We start from the raw sequence: 13821 nt of genomic DNA, 5'->3' as shown, positions 1-13821 counted from the left end.
ATAGGGACAACTTTAAAAAGGCCTTACTTTTTGTTTTCAGATATTTGTTACTTTAGATGTGCCATTCCTATATCCAAATTCTATGAAAGTACCCTTAAAAAATTACAAATCTTATTCTAAGTATTTTGTTAAAAACCATTACCAAATATATTGTTGCTGTTTCACTATAACTTCCAGAAGTAATGGTTTTCTTTGAAAGCATATGGTAGTTTATTGGATATGGTATTAGAAAAATTATTAGATTTCAAAAACTGAAAACCCATTGAATTATGTTCTGAATCTGAAACTAGTTGTTTCTTTTTTTTCTTCAGATTTCACATTTAGCCTTAACAGTCAAATGTTAGTGTCTGTCTTCTAAGTGTTTTATTTTGCTGAACCCTGTGGGTAATAAAAATGTGAGAAATATTTACGGGCTTCAAAGATTTTATACTTACGTTTGTCTTGGTAACTTCTATATCTTGAACCTTTTCAACTTCATGTCTTATATTTGTTGTTGCATAGTATGTATTTGTGTATATACATATATATGTTAGTGTTCCTTATTAAAAAGGCTTAGATTAAAATAACTACTGGTGTGTCACATGAGTATCTTCTATTTATTAGAAATAGAAGTCTAAGGGGGTGAGTTCTGTCATCTTTCAGATTATGCTTTTTCTTTTAATATCAGTTTTAATACAGAATCGTAATGCTGGTAGGATTAGCCTCAAAGTAATTTTGATAGAGGGTACTCTACTTTTTAATAAAGCCAGATGTAAATTCTTTGCCTCCATCAAATGGCAAACGCTTGAGGGCATGATTATTTGTAGTTTTGAGTCTAGAAACTTTTTTTTGGTGCAGTCTTTGTGGCTGAAATTTTAACAAACAGTTCTTTCATTGGTTCACTGCCAAAGTAAACTCAGCCAAGACTCAGTATTTTTTTATACTTTAAAATTTCTTTTTTAAGTTTCTATGCCAGATTTTCATGCGGACTGGAGGCTAAAGCAAAAAAAGTATGTACCTGATATTGTTCTAGAAAGTGTAATTTTTGTTTTGACACTTACTCTTCCTCCTATCAGTTTCTATAGAAACTTTAAAAAAGAACTTCATGCGTTCGTGGGACTGTGTTGTACAGTACACGTAGGAGTTAGGCACCCTGTTTTGGCGTTCTTCCTTTGAGCCCTCAGAGCACCCTTGGTGTATTTCTGTTCAAAACTTACTCTGCTCTGATTGCTGATTTTCTTGTCTGTCTTCCCCATGAGATTCTGAGCTTCTTTAACATCTATATCTATTCATTTCTGTATCCCAACTGCGTAAGACTATACTTGCCCCATAACAAATGTTTATTGAATGTACGAAAATATTTAAAATGCAGCCCATTTATTTAGTAAACCATCAATGAGTATGTATTGTTTTAGGTACTTACACTGGGTACAGGGAGGGATAAGAACTTAATTATGACATTTCCTGTAAGGTTACTATTATTATTGTTATCTTCCGTTTACGGTAAGTAAACTAAGGTTCAGAGAGAAGAGTAGTTTATCTAAGGCCACAGAGTTAGCAAATGCCTGTGGTTTGCATCCAGGAAGTCTGACTTTTACTGAGAACCACTAATATTTTAATTTTGAATGAATCAGGCTAATGATAAACTAGTGATTATTTAGGATGTATCAAAATCAAAAAGGGACAGGAGTGTAATTTATAATTGTAGGTAAACATTGGTTAGAAAAAGAATATGCTCAGGAAATATGATATTTTATGAGAAAGCAGTTATGGTTTGTGATCTTTGCATCACATTAAGGACATAACAATTACCAACATCAGAGTCTCGGTGGGAGACTTGACCAAGAATTTCATGAGAACCTTGTGATTTCGTGGACGGACAATGCTGCCGAGCAGGGCCCCAGGCTTGCTGATCCACTCTGTTCTCTGCTCCCACGGGCCTCGCTCCTCTCCAGGGCTGCCTTTCAACCAGTCACTCCCACAGGAAAGGCTTCTGCCTCCCTCTAGAGTTTGGAAATAGCGCACATTTTTAATAGAAAAATCTTGACAATTGTAAGGGAAAACATTTTAAAAATATGATTCACTATACTGAGTTATTTAGCGTTTAAATGTTCTTGAATTTGAATCCCCAAGTTGTTAATCTATTCCATTAGCATCATACCACCAGTCTAGTTTCTAATTCTTTGTTCAGTTTCTAAGCCTCTTACTGCTTTAATGTCTTGTTTGGCCTGTGGCAAGGACTCCATAAATGATAGCTGCAGTTAACACCATTTGTTTATCCTGGCCATATAAATAATGACTTTTCATGATATTTATGAGTAGAAGAATAATTTTTGTGCCATTTTAATCATGAATTTAGAAATTAGGTACTAAAATGATCTTTTATGGAGTTTTAAAAAAAAAATATTTTGTGTGAATTCATTTAATTTTATGTTGTTTATTTTATTTGTGACCTTGGACAAGTTATTTTACTTCTTTAATTGTCCATTTATCTGTAGGATGGGTTTGATGAGACTTTCATTAAAGGGTACACAGTAGGAGCTTAATCGAACATTCTCTAAGAAGTAGAACTATGAAAAAAGCTATATGTTTAGGAGAATATACTCCCAAATTAGGAAGGAAGTTTGGAGAATTTTCTTCTGTAACTTAACGAGGAAGTGTAAGACATGCGAGATCGGAGGGAAGGGTAAATGCCCACACTGAGTGGTGGTGGTGGGGGTGGGCGGAAGGAATGGGATTTTATGTATGCATTCATTCATCAGTTAATGCACATTTGGGCTGATTTTACTTTTTGGCTATTATGAACAATGCTGTTATGAGCATTTGTGTATGAGTTTTTGTGTGGACATATGTTTTCATTTCTCTTGGGCATACCTAAGAGTGGGCCTGCTGGCACAGAGGGTAATTCTGTGTTTAGCGTTTTGAGGAACTGCTAAGCTGTGCGCCACTGTACATTCCCACCACTTCTCCACATCCTTGCCAATGCTCTCATCTGACTGCTTAGCTGTAGCAAGTGTGGCGGGTGTGAAGTGGCATTTATCCGGTGGCTGCTGCTGCTGAGCACCTTTGCATTGGCTTAGTGGTCATTTGTGTGTCTTCATCGGAGACATTTCTATTCAGATCCTTTGCCCATTTTTCAATTGGACTATTTGTCTCTGAGTTATAAGAGTCTTTATATATAATTTAGATATAATTCCTTATCATGTATATGATTTGCAAATATATTCTCCCTTTTGTGGGTTGTCTTTTCAGCTTTCAGATGGTGTCTTTTGAAGCACAAATGTTTTTAATTTGGATGAAGTCCAGTTTATCTACTTTTTCTTTGGTTGCTTAAATGTTTGGTGTCTCATGTAAGAAACCATTGCCTAACCCAAAGTCACAAAGATTTACTCCTACTTTTTTTTCTAAGAGTTCTATAGTTAGGTCTTTGACCCATTTGGAATTAATATTTTTGTATGGGTTTATAAGCTTTCGACTCTCATCTGATTTCCCAGACTCTGTGTGGGGTATGCTGTCTGTAAAATGAGGGGTTAAACTCAGTGGTCACTGAGATCCTTTGCGGTACATTCTGTGATTCTGTGTAACTCTCACCTGATTGTCCCGATGCTCTTTTTAATAGTACCATCATTTGTTGCAATGACGAAAACCCATGTGATAGCGGCTTCAAAAGAAGCATTTTATATCTGGCAATACCGTGTGTCAAAGAAGCTCACAGCGTTGGAAATTAATCAGTTGATACGGCCTCGGAAAGAAGGGAGAGAAAGGTAGATCTTTTGATGCATGTATTTTAGAAGCTCAGCCATATCCCATTTATATTATTTATTTTTTATTTTTCCAAAACCTGTAGAGAATTCTTGTAAGAGTTTCTTTGAGTTGAACTGACAGCATATACTGGGAAGCAAGATCTCAAATGCTGCCCTCAACCATACCATGTTTAAATCAGGCTTAATTCATCATAAACAGTCATTCTTGAGAATGGTCAATTGTTTTGAGTAATAGAAATAATATTTTCTCATTAATTTGAATATCTTTCAAGTATGTCTGTTTAAATTTATCCAAATAAAAGAGAGGTAAGCATGGTGTAATAATGGAAATCCTTTAGAGATACAGACTGGAAATCCATGCTTTTATAAGGAAATGGCTGTTCTCACTCACCCACTCTCACCACGTTAGGGTTCCACTGCTTCACTGAAATATGGTGATTCAGCTGGGGTCTGTGTATTAGTGGCGCGGGTCTTTCCAGGACCAGGAGGGTGGGGTGATTCTAGTGTTGTCACCATGGGAGAGGCAGATTCTCGGACATGGGTATGGAGGGTGTCCTAGGTGGGGTGCACTGGTCACTTGGCTTCTTTCTCTTACCCTGGGTCCCAGGGTGTCTGAGTTGGAACTACCTCTGGTAACTGGGGTTAAGGGGACGCCACTGCATGGAGAAGCTGGGAGCCAGGATGGGGTTCTCTGCGGTCAGTCGTTTCTCATAGAGCTGCTCCGTGTTGCCCTTTTGTTATTCTGAGCCACTAAGTAAAGCATTTTATTTTGATGACTAAGGAGAAATAGTAACTGTGTATACTTAACAGAAACTTGTTAAGATGTGGAAACATGCTGCCTTTGAATTGGTCCACCTGTCTGTATTTAATATATTTACATTAAATTCAACATTTGATCTCCTTGATACATTGATGAAAGTACAATTATAATTTCAATTAAGCAATGATAAAATTTTATGGTATTTTAAAGCTGGAAAATGGCTTGATTTTCCTGTGATTATGTTACAGTTTCTTGAGCCCCTTTTACATATCGGGCTGTTTATGCATATGCTTATAAACACCACCTCATTTGTGCCCCTCAGAAGCCCTCTAAAGGGGGAGTTGTCACCCTTATTTTACAGATGAAGAAACTGAGGCTCAGAGAAATTAAGCAACTTGCCTAAGGCCTCAGAGCTACTCTCTGATGTATCTACTCTGTTTATCTCCATTTATTTTAATATTTTTTCAGCAGACGTTATAGAGTACCTGACAGTATGTGCACTGGAGAAATGGTGTTTGTCTCCAGGCAGCTCACCAGCTGGTGGGAGAGACTAGTAAACTGGCAGTGAGACTGCAGTGCGAATAAGTGTGACAGTCCAGGTGTCAGAGAGATGATGGAAGCCCCACAGTGTGGGTCTTCATGACCCAGTAAGTGCAGGGAAGAATTTGGAACAAAAACTCCACTCGTTAGAGCTTCCCAAGTATATTAAGGTTTCACTTTTATTAAGCACATTGGTAGAAGGGAAGCTATGGAGAAATAAGAGAAACTTAGTGTAAGTGACTCCTGACTGATGTTCATTTGGAGAGTAAGGTAAAATATCTCTTGGGGCTTAATGAAATTCATTGGAAATAGGTGAGTCAATGTTCAAATATACTTTTGGCACAGCTTTCAGGAACATGAGACTTGTATAACTAATAAACACCTGGTAGATAGTTTCTACCTTTATAAGATTGAGCTTTGTCAAGAACTCTTTAAAATAATGACATTTATATTAAATAACAGTATTCATTGGTGTTCTCCAGTCCTTTAACTGTTCTAGAGATTATGAACTAGTATAACCTTTATACAATCACTGAAATTCTGATTTTCCCCCAGAATTTATCATGTTGATGATACGCCTTCTGGATCAGTGGATGGGGTGCTTGATTATAGCAAAGCCATTCAAGTAGGTGATTTTATTGCTGCCATCAGATGTTAATATCTATAGATTTGGAAATACTGTAATTTTATTTTGAGACCTGAAAAAGAGTGTGTTTCCAGTGATAGGATATTACTATAGTAATTCTTTTAAAAATTTTCTATTCTGAAAACTATTTTCTAGATCTAATTTTTTCTTCTTTTGATTTTTAAAAACATTTTATTTTGAAATAATTGTAGTCTTACAGGGAGTTGCAAAATAGCACATAGAACCCCTTTCCCCAGCTTCCTCAGTGGTGACATTTTGTGTAAGTGGAGTATGATACCGAAATCAGGAGATTGACCTTGGCACTATTGTTGTTAAACTGTGGCCTGAGTCCTTATTGATTGCACTGGTTCATACATGTATACTTGTGCACATAGTCTTATGTGATTTTATCATCAGGAAGGTACTTGCCTTGTGCTACTTCTTTATTTTCACACCCCCTCTCCACTGCATCCCTGTTCCCTGGCAACCACTAATTTGTTTCCATCTCTAGAGTTTTGACACCCTGAGAATGTTTTACGAATGAAATCATACAGCATGTGCCCTTTGGAGATGGGCTTTCTTTCATTAAGCATAATCTCTTGAGGGCCATCCAGGTGTGGCGTTACCAGGCCATTTCTCCCTTCATTTTGGCATAGTTGGTCCTTCTACCATCTGTTCACCTTTTAGGAGTAAGCTCAGGTTTTTGCCTCCCTGCCCATTTTGTGTAAGTTAGATAATCCTTCCGCTGTGCTCTCATAACTCCTGTGTGGACCTCTTTTTTTAATGATACTGTAATGTAGTTAGGTGTTTGTTTCACTGTCTTTCCCAGTAGACTTCTGACTAATCCCTGAGGGTAAAGATTTCATTCTAGTATCTCCAGTGCTTAGTTCAGTGTCTGGCACATAGTAGGTGCTCAGTTAGTAAGTGTTTGTTAAGTTAATAAATGTGTTGTTCAACTGCATACTACCTTATACCAGATTAGTCAATCAGTATTTGTTAAAGAATAACTATTGATTTATTTTAGGGCACAAGGGATCCAATTTGTGCCATAACTGCATCTGATAAGATGTTGATTGTGGTAAGTTGTGAATAAATTATTTTATGAATAATAATTGTTTAAATTGTAAAACAGAGTAAAGCAATACGTTTTGGATTTGAATATCATCTTATAGGGCACTTTGCATTTTACTGAATTCAACGTAAGTAATAAATTGTTCATCTTTTGCAAAAATAGCTGTTTGTAAAAGCAGTGGATTAGGGGCCAGTGGGGAGAGTTTGACACTGGGTTGAATGAGCCCTCTACAGGGCTGGCAGAAGTGGGGCAGATTGGATGGTAGTAGTAGGTTTAGAAAGTTTCCCCCTCCCTGTGGCCTGCTAGTTTAAATTGGAGAAAGTGCTTTGGCTCAGCTGCTTTTGTAGGATGAAGAGGCAGTGTGTTTGCTAACCAGTAAAATAAAGAAGTATATAGTAAGTTTTTGCTGAATTTTTCAAATAACGTCAGTGTATAGCGTCTTTTCTTGAGTTCTGACATTTGAAAATATTAATTTTAGAGATAAATGTTTACTTTAACATAGTAATGCTGGTAGAGTCACTGAATTTGAATTATGTAAACCAAGCCTTAATGGTGTCTGTTTGCAGTTCTAGTTATGTGCCTTAGCCACTAGTTCATTTCAGGGAGGAAAAGCCTTAAGAACACAGTGTTCCTTTTTCCTCGCCAGGTGAACATGGCGTATGTTTAAGCAGTTTGCCTTAGGTCTGTGGAATCTCTTGTTTTCTTTTTTCTTTTTAAAAATATGTTTTTATTGATTTTCTTAGAGAGAGGGGAAGGGAGAGGGAGAGATAGAAACATGGATTTCACGCCCCCTACTGGGGATCGAGCCTGGGTTCTGCAAGCTGGGCATGTGCCCTGACCTCGAATGGAACCAGCAACCTCTTGGTGACGGGAGGCCACTCAAGCCACTGAGCCACACCAGCCGGGTGTGCTTGTTTTCTTTTGAGATTCTTTGTTATACAGTAGGCTGTTTTTTTTGTGTGTGTGTTTCTGACATTTGCAGAAGAAAAAAAACCACATGCAACTCAGAGCAATCACAAAAATTGACCTAATTCCTAAATGACAGAATCTACCTCTAAGAAACACACTCAGATAGTTTTAATACCAGCCAAAAGTTCCAATGGAAAAGATATCCTCTGCATTGAAAACTGCTTTCCACTCTTGCAATGTAAGCAGTTTTTCGAACTTTGCTTTTTCAGACTTTTTATGCCACAGGATCCCCTTTTTCAAAAATAAAACTATTTTGTCAACATATTAAATCTTGTAAAACCCATATGTCCCTTTTATACATTAAAACAATTGTTCCCCCTCCCCACCCTCTGGCCCTCCCCAGCCTTTCTGATGGAGCGCCCTTGAGAGTCACGCTGCAAAAGCAGTGCTGCTCTGTCAAAGGGGAGAGGGGAAGATTGGCTGCCCAGTGAGCCTCCACTGTGTCCCATTGAGAACCACAGTGCTCTCCTCAAGGCATGCACAGAGTTGCACAGGAACTTATACTCTATTTTTATTTTTAAACACATTTAAACTAATACTGATTATATCACTGCTTTCTGATCATCTCCCTAACTCGGATCAGATAGACTTTCAGTAGCAACTGTTTCATATGGTGATCTTACATTGATTTTTCATATGTATGAAATTTAATTCTGTAAATGCTTTATATTTTAGCTTTTAATATACCCTGAATATTACCTAGACAACAACTATAAATAACCCTAGGTGTTTCCTCCTTGTAATGTAAGAATGTATGTATTATTGAAGGACTAGATTTTTGACTTCAGTTTCAAATGCTACATGAAAAAGAAATTGGGTCACCTTTGGCCACTTTTTTAGGCTTTAATTAACTTAGGAGATATATATGTGCTCAGTAGCATGATTCAGTATCACCAGGGAATTCTCTGTGACACCATCACTTTGATTTTGAAACAAATGTATGAACATAGAGAGAGGTCTGTAGTTGTAACTTAATATTATTGTGGGAAATTTGCTTTAGTAATCAAAAATAATTTCCGTAGGGTCGTGAATCTGGCACCATTCAGAGATACAGTCTTCCTAATGTCGGTTTGGTTCAAAAATATTCCCTTAACTGTCGAGCCAGCCAGTTGTCGCTGAATTGCAACTCCAGGTCAGTCTGAGAACTCTCCTCAAGCAGGTGTCTGATTTAGAGGTTATCGCTTTGGATTGCTGTATTTATGTAGTAAGTGCAAAGATGTGTGTTCATTTAAACTTGCCTTATAGTTGAGCGTGGTTTTACTAATATTTATATTTTTGTACTGTATTTGGTTTAGATGTCTTTCTCCAATTGGGTAAACTATAGAAGTTCTAGTGTTATGTTTTAAGTTATTTATATGCCAGTTGCTTTAATCCTCTCAGATACCTTCTTCCCTCAAGGAGGCAAAGTGGAGAGTAGTCCATGTCTTCTATCAAATTTGTAAACATTTGTTTCGAGTCAGCTCTTTATTTAAAGGCATTTCCTCCTTATTCCCGGGTTCCCATGAGCTGACTGGTTATAGGTAATTATATTCATGATTGCTGGTAGTGATTTTAGTTTCCCTTCCCCCATTTCATTATTTGTAGTCGTCTTGCCATCATAGACCACTCAGGAGTTCTAACTTTCTTTGACTTGGACACTCGGGTGACAGACAGCACGGGACAGCAAGCCATCGGCGAGCTGTTGAAATTGGAGAGAAGGGATGTCTGGGACATGAAGTGGGCCAAAGATAATCCTGACTTGTTTGCAATGATGGAGAAGACAAGGATGTATGTTTTCAGAAACTTGGATCCTGAGGTAAGAACAAGAAGTGAGCATTAATGGTACATGATGAGCCACATAGCAAGGCCCTGGTATTTCCCCTTTGTTTCTCCAGCAGGTTTATTGGTGTTGGCTGCGTGAGTTTCTGAAAGGAAATGGAAACATTTCTGTAGAGTTTGAAAATATTTGGTCTTAAGGGGGACTAACACTTGGCCTTTAAATATTCTCCACTTCCTCTGAAAGGCACTTCCTAAGCGTTTTATCTGTTTTCTTAAAAGGCGAAACTGTGATAATTAACTATTGTCTTTATTTTTTCCTGTGGAAGTATAAAAAAATAAAAAAATCAGTACTTATTTACCATAAATGCTTAAAACAACCTAACCCAAAAAGCGTGTTTTGAAATGGCCTCGCCCTTCCATTTTTTTCTGCCTGCGCTGCTGCCTTGTTGTGTGCTCCCCTCCTCATTACGCAGGCGCTGTCACCCACTAATCCACCTGCTTAGTCTGATAACCTTATGAATGTGCAAATGTAGACTGTGACTGATCTACTCTTGCGGGGGTGCCAGGAAGCCCCTTTCCACTAATTTTAAAGTTATATTTTGCTTTCCTACTTGTGGCTCACATCAGCTAATATTTAGGCGCTGAATTCTCCTTTCAGTCTGCTCTGGATCAACTGTTAACTGTTGTGTTTAGGAAATTCAAAATAATTTAAGTGGTAGCCATCATTAAGATCAATCTTTGAAATGATTAATGGAGTTTCAATTTGGAATTTTCTGTACCCCACTAATGTAAATAATAATAGATGGGTTAATAAATGCTTTATGTCATTAATTGATGTTGGTTTGGACCTATAGTTTTCTGCTTGGGGAAGAAATTGCATGCTTGGGCTCCTGAGCTGCTGACGGTCTTCTGTAGTAATTTATTTAGTGGTGAACTATTTGTCTCTTTAATACCCTAAATTATTTTTACACTTCCTCCTTTGATCCCTACAGGGTCTTTGGGTTGGTAAATGACCTGAAATAAATTGCTTAAAGGTTTTGTTAGCACTGTTTGGAGCCTTCAGGATCTGTGTAATTTTTGGACCCTAAAATAATGGGTCGAAGGAAAGGCACTCACTTGATCTATAAGTGTGGCTGGCTTCTTCCAAGGGTCCAAGGGAAATTCGGCCCTTGCCACAAAACAAGTGTGGGGATTAGACAGGTAACCACAGGGTCCCCTTGAAGACGGAGGCAGAATACTTTTTGAATGTTAGGGTCCTTGTGTCCATCCTTGGAAATTACTGCTAACTACTGCTCATCCTAATTCAGAAGCCACGTGCCTGGAGAAGCGAGGGTGCGGTGCCTGCCTGTTCAGAGTGTGTCTAGCGCACGTGGGGCGTGTAGCGCCCAGTGAAGTCTGTGCCTGCGGAAGGCATTTCTAAAGTAGTTTGAACAGAACAGCCTTTTAAAATTTGAGCCTGCTGCCTGGCTCGGCAGGTGCTTCAGTTTCTGTGAGATTTACAGCCAGATGGGCTTTTATAGCCTTATCCCGACTGGGTGTCTTCATGGACGGCGTGTAGCGTTCCCATGGGTGAGGGCGCCGGCGGGCGGTGCCCTGGGGCCCTTTCTCGCTGTTGGTTCCCCTGCTGCCTGTGGACTGACGGTGTCGGGACACGCTCGTCAGCACGGAACTCGCTGGAGCTTTCGGGATGGAGCCCCCACATTGTTGTTCAGGACAGAAGCACACTGCTGTGTGATGGTTAATGCCGAATACTGTTTCATCCAAGTGTTAGCAGGAATTCTAAATTATACAAATATAGTGTTTGTCAATTTTATTAAGAATTAAATTTAATGTCAAATTGCATGCATAAGAATGATCAAGCCTTATAAGGCATTTTTGGGTTGAGAAAATTTGGACTGATGTTGGATGCTGTTAGGGAATTAATATTGGTTATGTAAGGTGTGGAAGTACTAATGCGGCCACACAAGAGAACATCTTTATCTTTTACAGACATGTACTGAAATACTTAGGGGTGAATGTCATGATGTGTATAAATTTACTTTATTTACTTTAAAATACTTCAGGCAAAAAATTGACTGAAGCTTATTTAGTAAAATGTTAATAATTATTTAGCCAATGGGTATATGGGTGTTAATGATATCCTCTCTACTTTTCTATTGGTTTGAAAAATTTGATAATAAAATTTAAAATCATGATATGTTGAGGAAGGAAAATTTTATATAATTAAGCATAACATTTGATTTTGTCTTTAAAGGAACCCATTCAAACTTCTGGATATATTTGTAACTTTGAGGATTTAGAAATTAAATCTGTTTTATTGGACGAGATATTAAAGGTAATTATTTTTATTTTTTTAGTTTTAATCCTCACTGGAGGGCATGTTTTATTGATTACTTAGAGAGAGGGGGAGAGAGAAACATCGATGTGCAAGAGACACATCGATTGGTTGCCTCATGTAGGAATGCGCCCCAACTGGGGATCGAACCTGCAACCCAGGCATGTGCTCTGACCAGGAATTGGACCTGCAACCTTTTGATCTAGGGAAAGACACTCCAACCAACTGAGCCACACCTGCCAGGGCAAGGTAATTCTTTTTTTTAAAATTTTTTTTAAAGTATATCTTTATTGATTTCAGAGAGAGGAAAGAAGGGGGAGAGAGAGAGAGAGAGAAACATCAATGATGAGAGAGTCATTGATTGGCTGCCTAGCCCGCATCCCGGGCATGTGCCCTGACCAGGAATCGAACCCCGATCTCCTGGATCCTAGGTCAATGCTCAATTGCTGAGCCACGCCCGGCTGGGCAAGGTAATTCTTAAAAAAACAATTCTAGCCCAGCCTGCATGCCTCAGTAGTTGAGCATTGACCTAGGATCCAGGAGCTCGCAATTCGATTCCTGGTCAGGGCATGTGCCTGGGTTGTGGGCTCTGTCCCCAGTCGGGGGCATGTAGGAGGCAGCCGATCAATGACTCTCTCATCATTGATGTTTCTCTCTCTCTCCGTCTCCCTTCCTCTCTCTGAAATCAGTAAAGATATATTAAAAAAAATAAAAATAAGTAAAATTAAAAAAAAATTCTGTTTCTGTCACTGGCTTGACTGGGGTTCAGTTTTGCACCAAGCAGTGTGGAGTCCCGGTTAAAAGTGTAGATTGAGGAGTCAGAATATCTGGGTCCCAGCCCTGCTCTGTCACCTGTACACCTTTAGACAGCTTCCTTCTCCTCTTTGTGCACACTGTCCTGTGCACAAGCCTGTTTCTTACCTCTATGAAATGTGGACAATGATAACCCCTGTCTGATAGGGTTATTATAGTGTGTGGAAAGCACTTAGCACAGTGCGCGGACCAGGAGCTCAGAAATGTTAGCTAGTTGTCATTGCTTTTATCTTACTAACCAAGAGGTGCTGAGGAAACATTTGACAATTTACTTCAGTCTAGCTCTAGGATACTTGAGTGACTTTTTCTTTGAAAGTTTACTCTCTTTTCATTTTTCCCCAGGTTTTTAAAAATCTTTTTCTGCTTCCAGATATCTTTTTGAAACCCTACTTTGGCCTTCATTAACCATACGTTGAGAATTCTTTTTCCTCTAAGACTATGCTGAGTATAGTTTTAGCCTCGTTTCATCCAAAGCACTTACTTTTTATATATACTTCATATATTTTTGGAATTAGGATAGTAGATTTTAAATTTCTAGAAGTTAGTTGGAGTTTTCAGATTTTGGTTTGATATGTAAGTTATAGCCGTTTTATTATGAACTAGTTTTTTAGTTTTTTCCCCTGTGTCATGACCACCCTGCAGCAGCAGGATGGGTCCCCATCCAAAGTTCAGTTTGGATGTCAAGGGTGATGACCCCACAGACACCAAGAAGGTGTAGAAAGGTTATTACTGACATAATGAGGCTTTTGGGGGAAAAAGGGCAGGCTCCCCAAGCTGGTCTGAACGTGGTTTGAGAGAGCGGGAGAGGAGATGGCTTGACATTTTTTGGTAGTTAGAGGGTAGTTGTCTAGTCTTACACTTAAATCTTTCGGGAAAGAGGACAAGCAAAAGGCCTCATCTCTTCATCCTTCAGAGAAGAAAAGGGAAATTATATATTCTCTGATGTTATGCATTCCATTTCAGTAGGACAGTAACTGCAGGTGGAAGAAGTTCAGTGCCTTTACAAGCCTAACACCTTCAACAGGGACAGGGCTTTCTCTCCGCTTTCTGCGGAAGTGCTGGCCACATGGAGAAGAGCCAGGCGCATGTTTGGAGATAATATAACCCAGGTTGCAGTAACGCCTCTGACTTCAGTTTTGATGGTTGACTGCTGGCAGCTTATAAGCCTCACCTCTCGTCCTTCCCCTTCCGCTTCTGCCTCACGTC

The 13821-nt window shown here is 38.8% G+C and overlaps 1 protein-coding gene across 1 annotated transcript in view; it reads left to right on the top strand.

The window, feature by feature from the left end:
• The window catches only part of WDR35 (WD repeat domain 35), a 38686-nt gene that overhangs the window by 14271 nt on the left and 10594 nt on the right, over window positions 1-13821 (top strand). The window contains exons 12-17 of the mRNA XM_081156106.1: window positions 3599-3743; window positions 5599-5668; window positions 6693-6746; window positions 8732-8841; window positions 9294-9504; window positions 11722-11802. Coding sequence (XP_081012232.1) covers window positions 3599-3743; window positions 5599-5668; window positions 6693-6746; window positions 8732-8841; window positions 9294-9504; window positions 11722-11802 — 671 coding nt within the window. The remainder of the gene's footprint in view (window positions 1-3598; window positions 3744-5598; window positions 5669-6692; window positions 6747-8731; window positions 8842-9293; window positions 9505-11721; window positions 11803-13821) is intronic.

Source organism: Miniopterus schreibersii (genome assembly GCF_964146895.1).
Source record: "Miniopterus schreibersii genome assembly, chromosome: 13".
NCBI classification, from domain to species: domain Eukaryota; kingdom Metazoa; phylum Chordata; class Mammalia; order Chiroptera; family Miniopteridae; genus Miniopterus; species Miniopterus schreibersii.
Note: the sequence above shows the minus strand (reverse complement) of the source record. Positions and strands in the feature narration are given on the sequence as shown.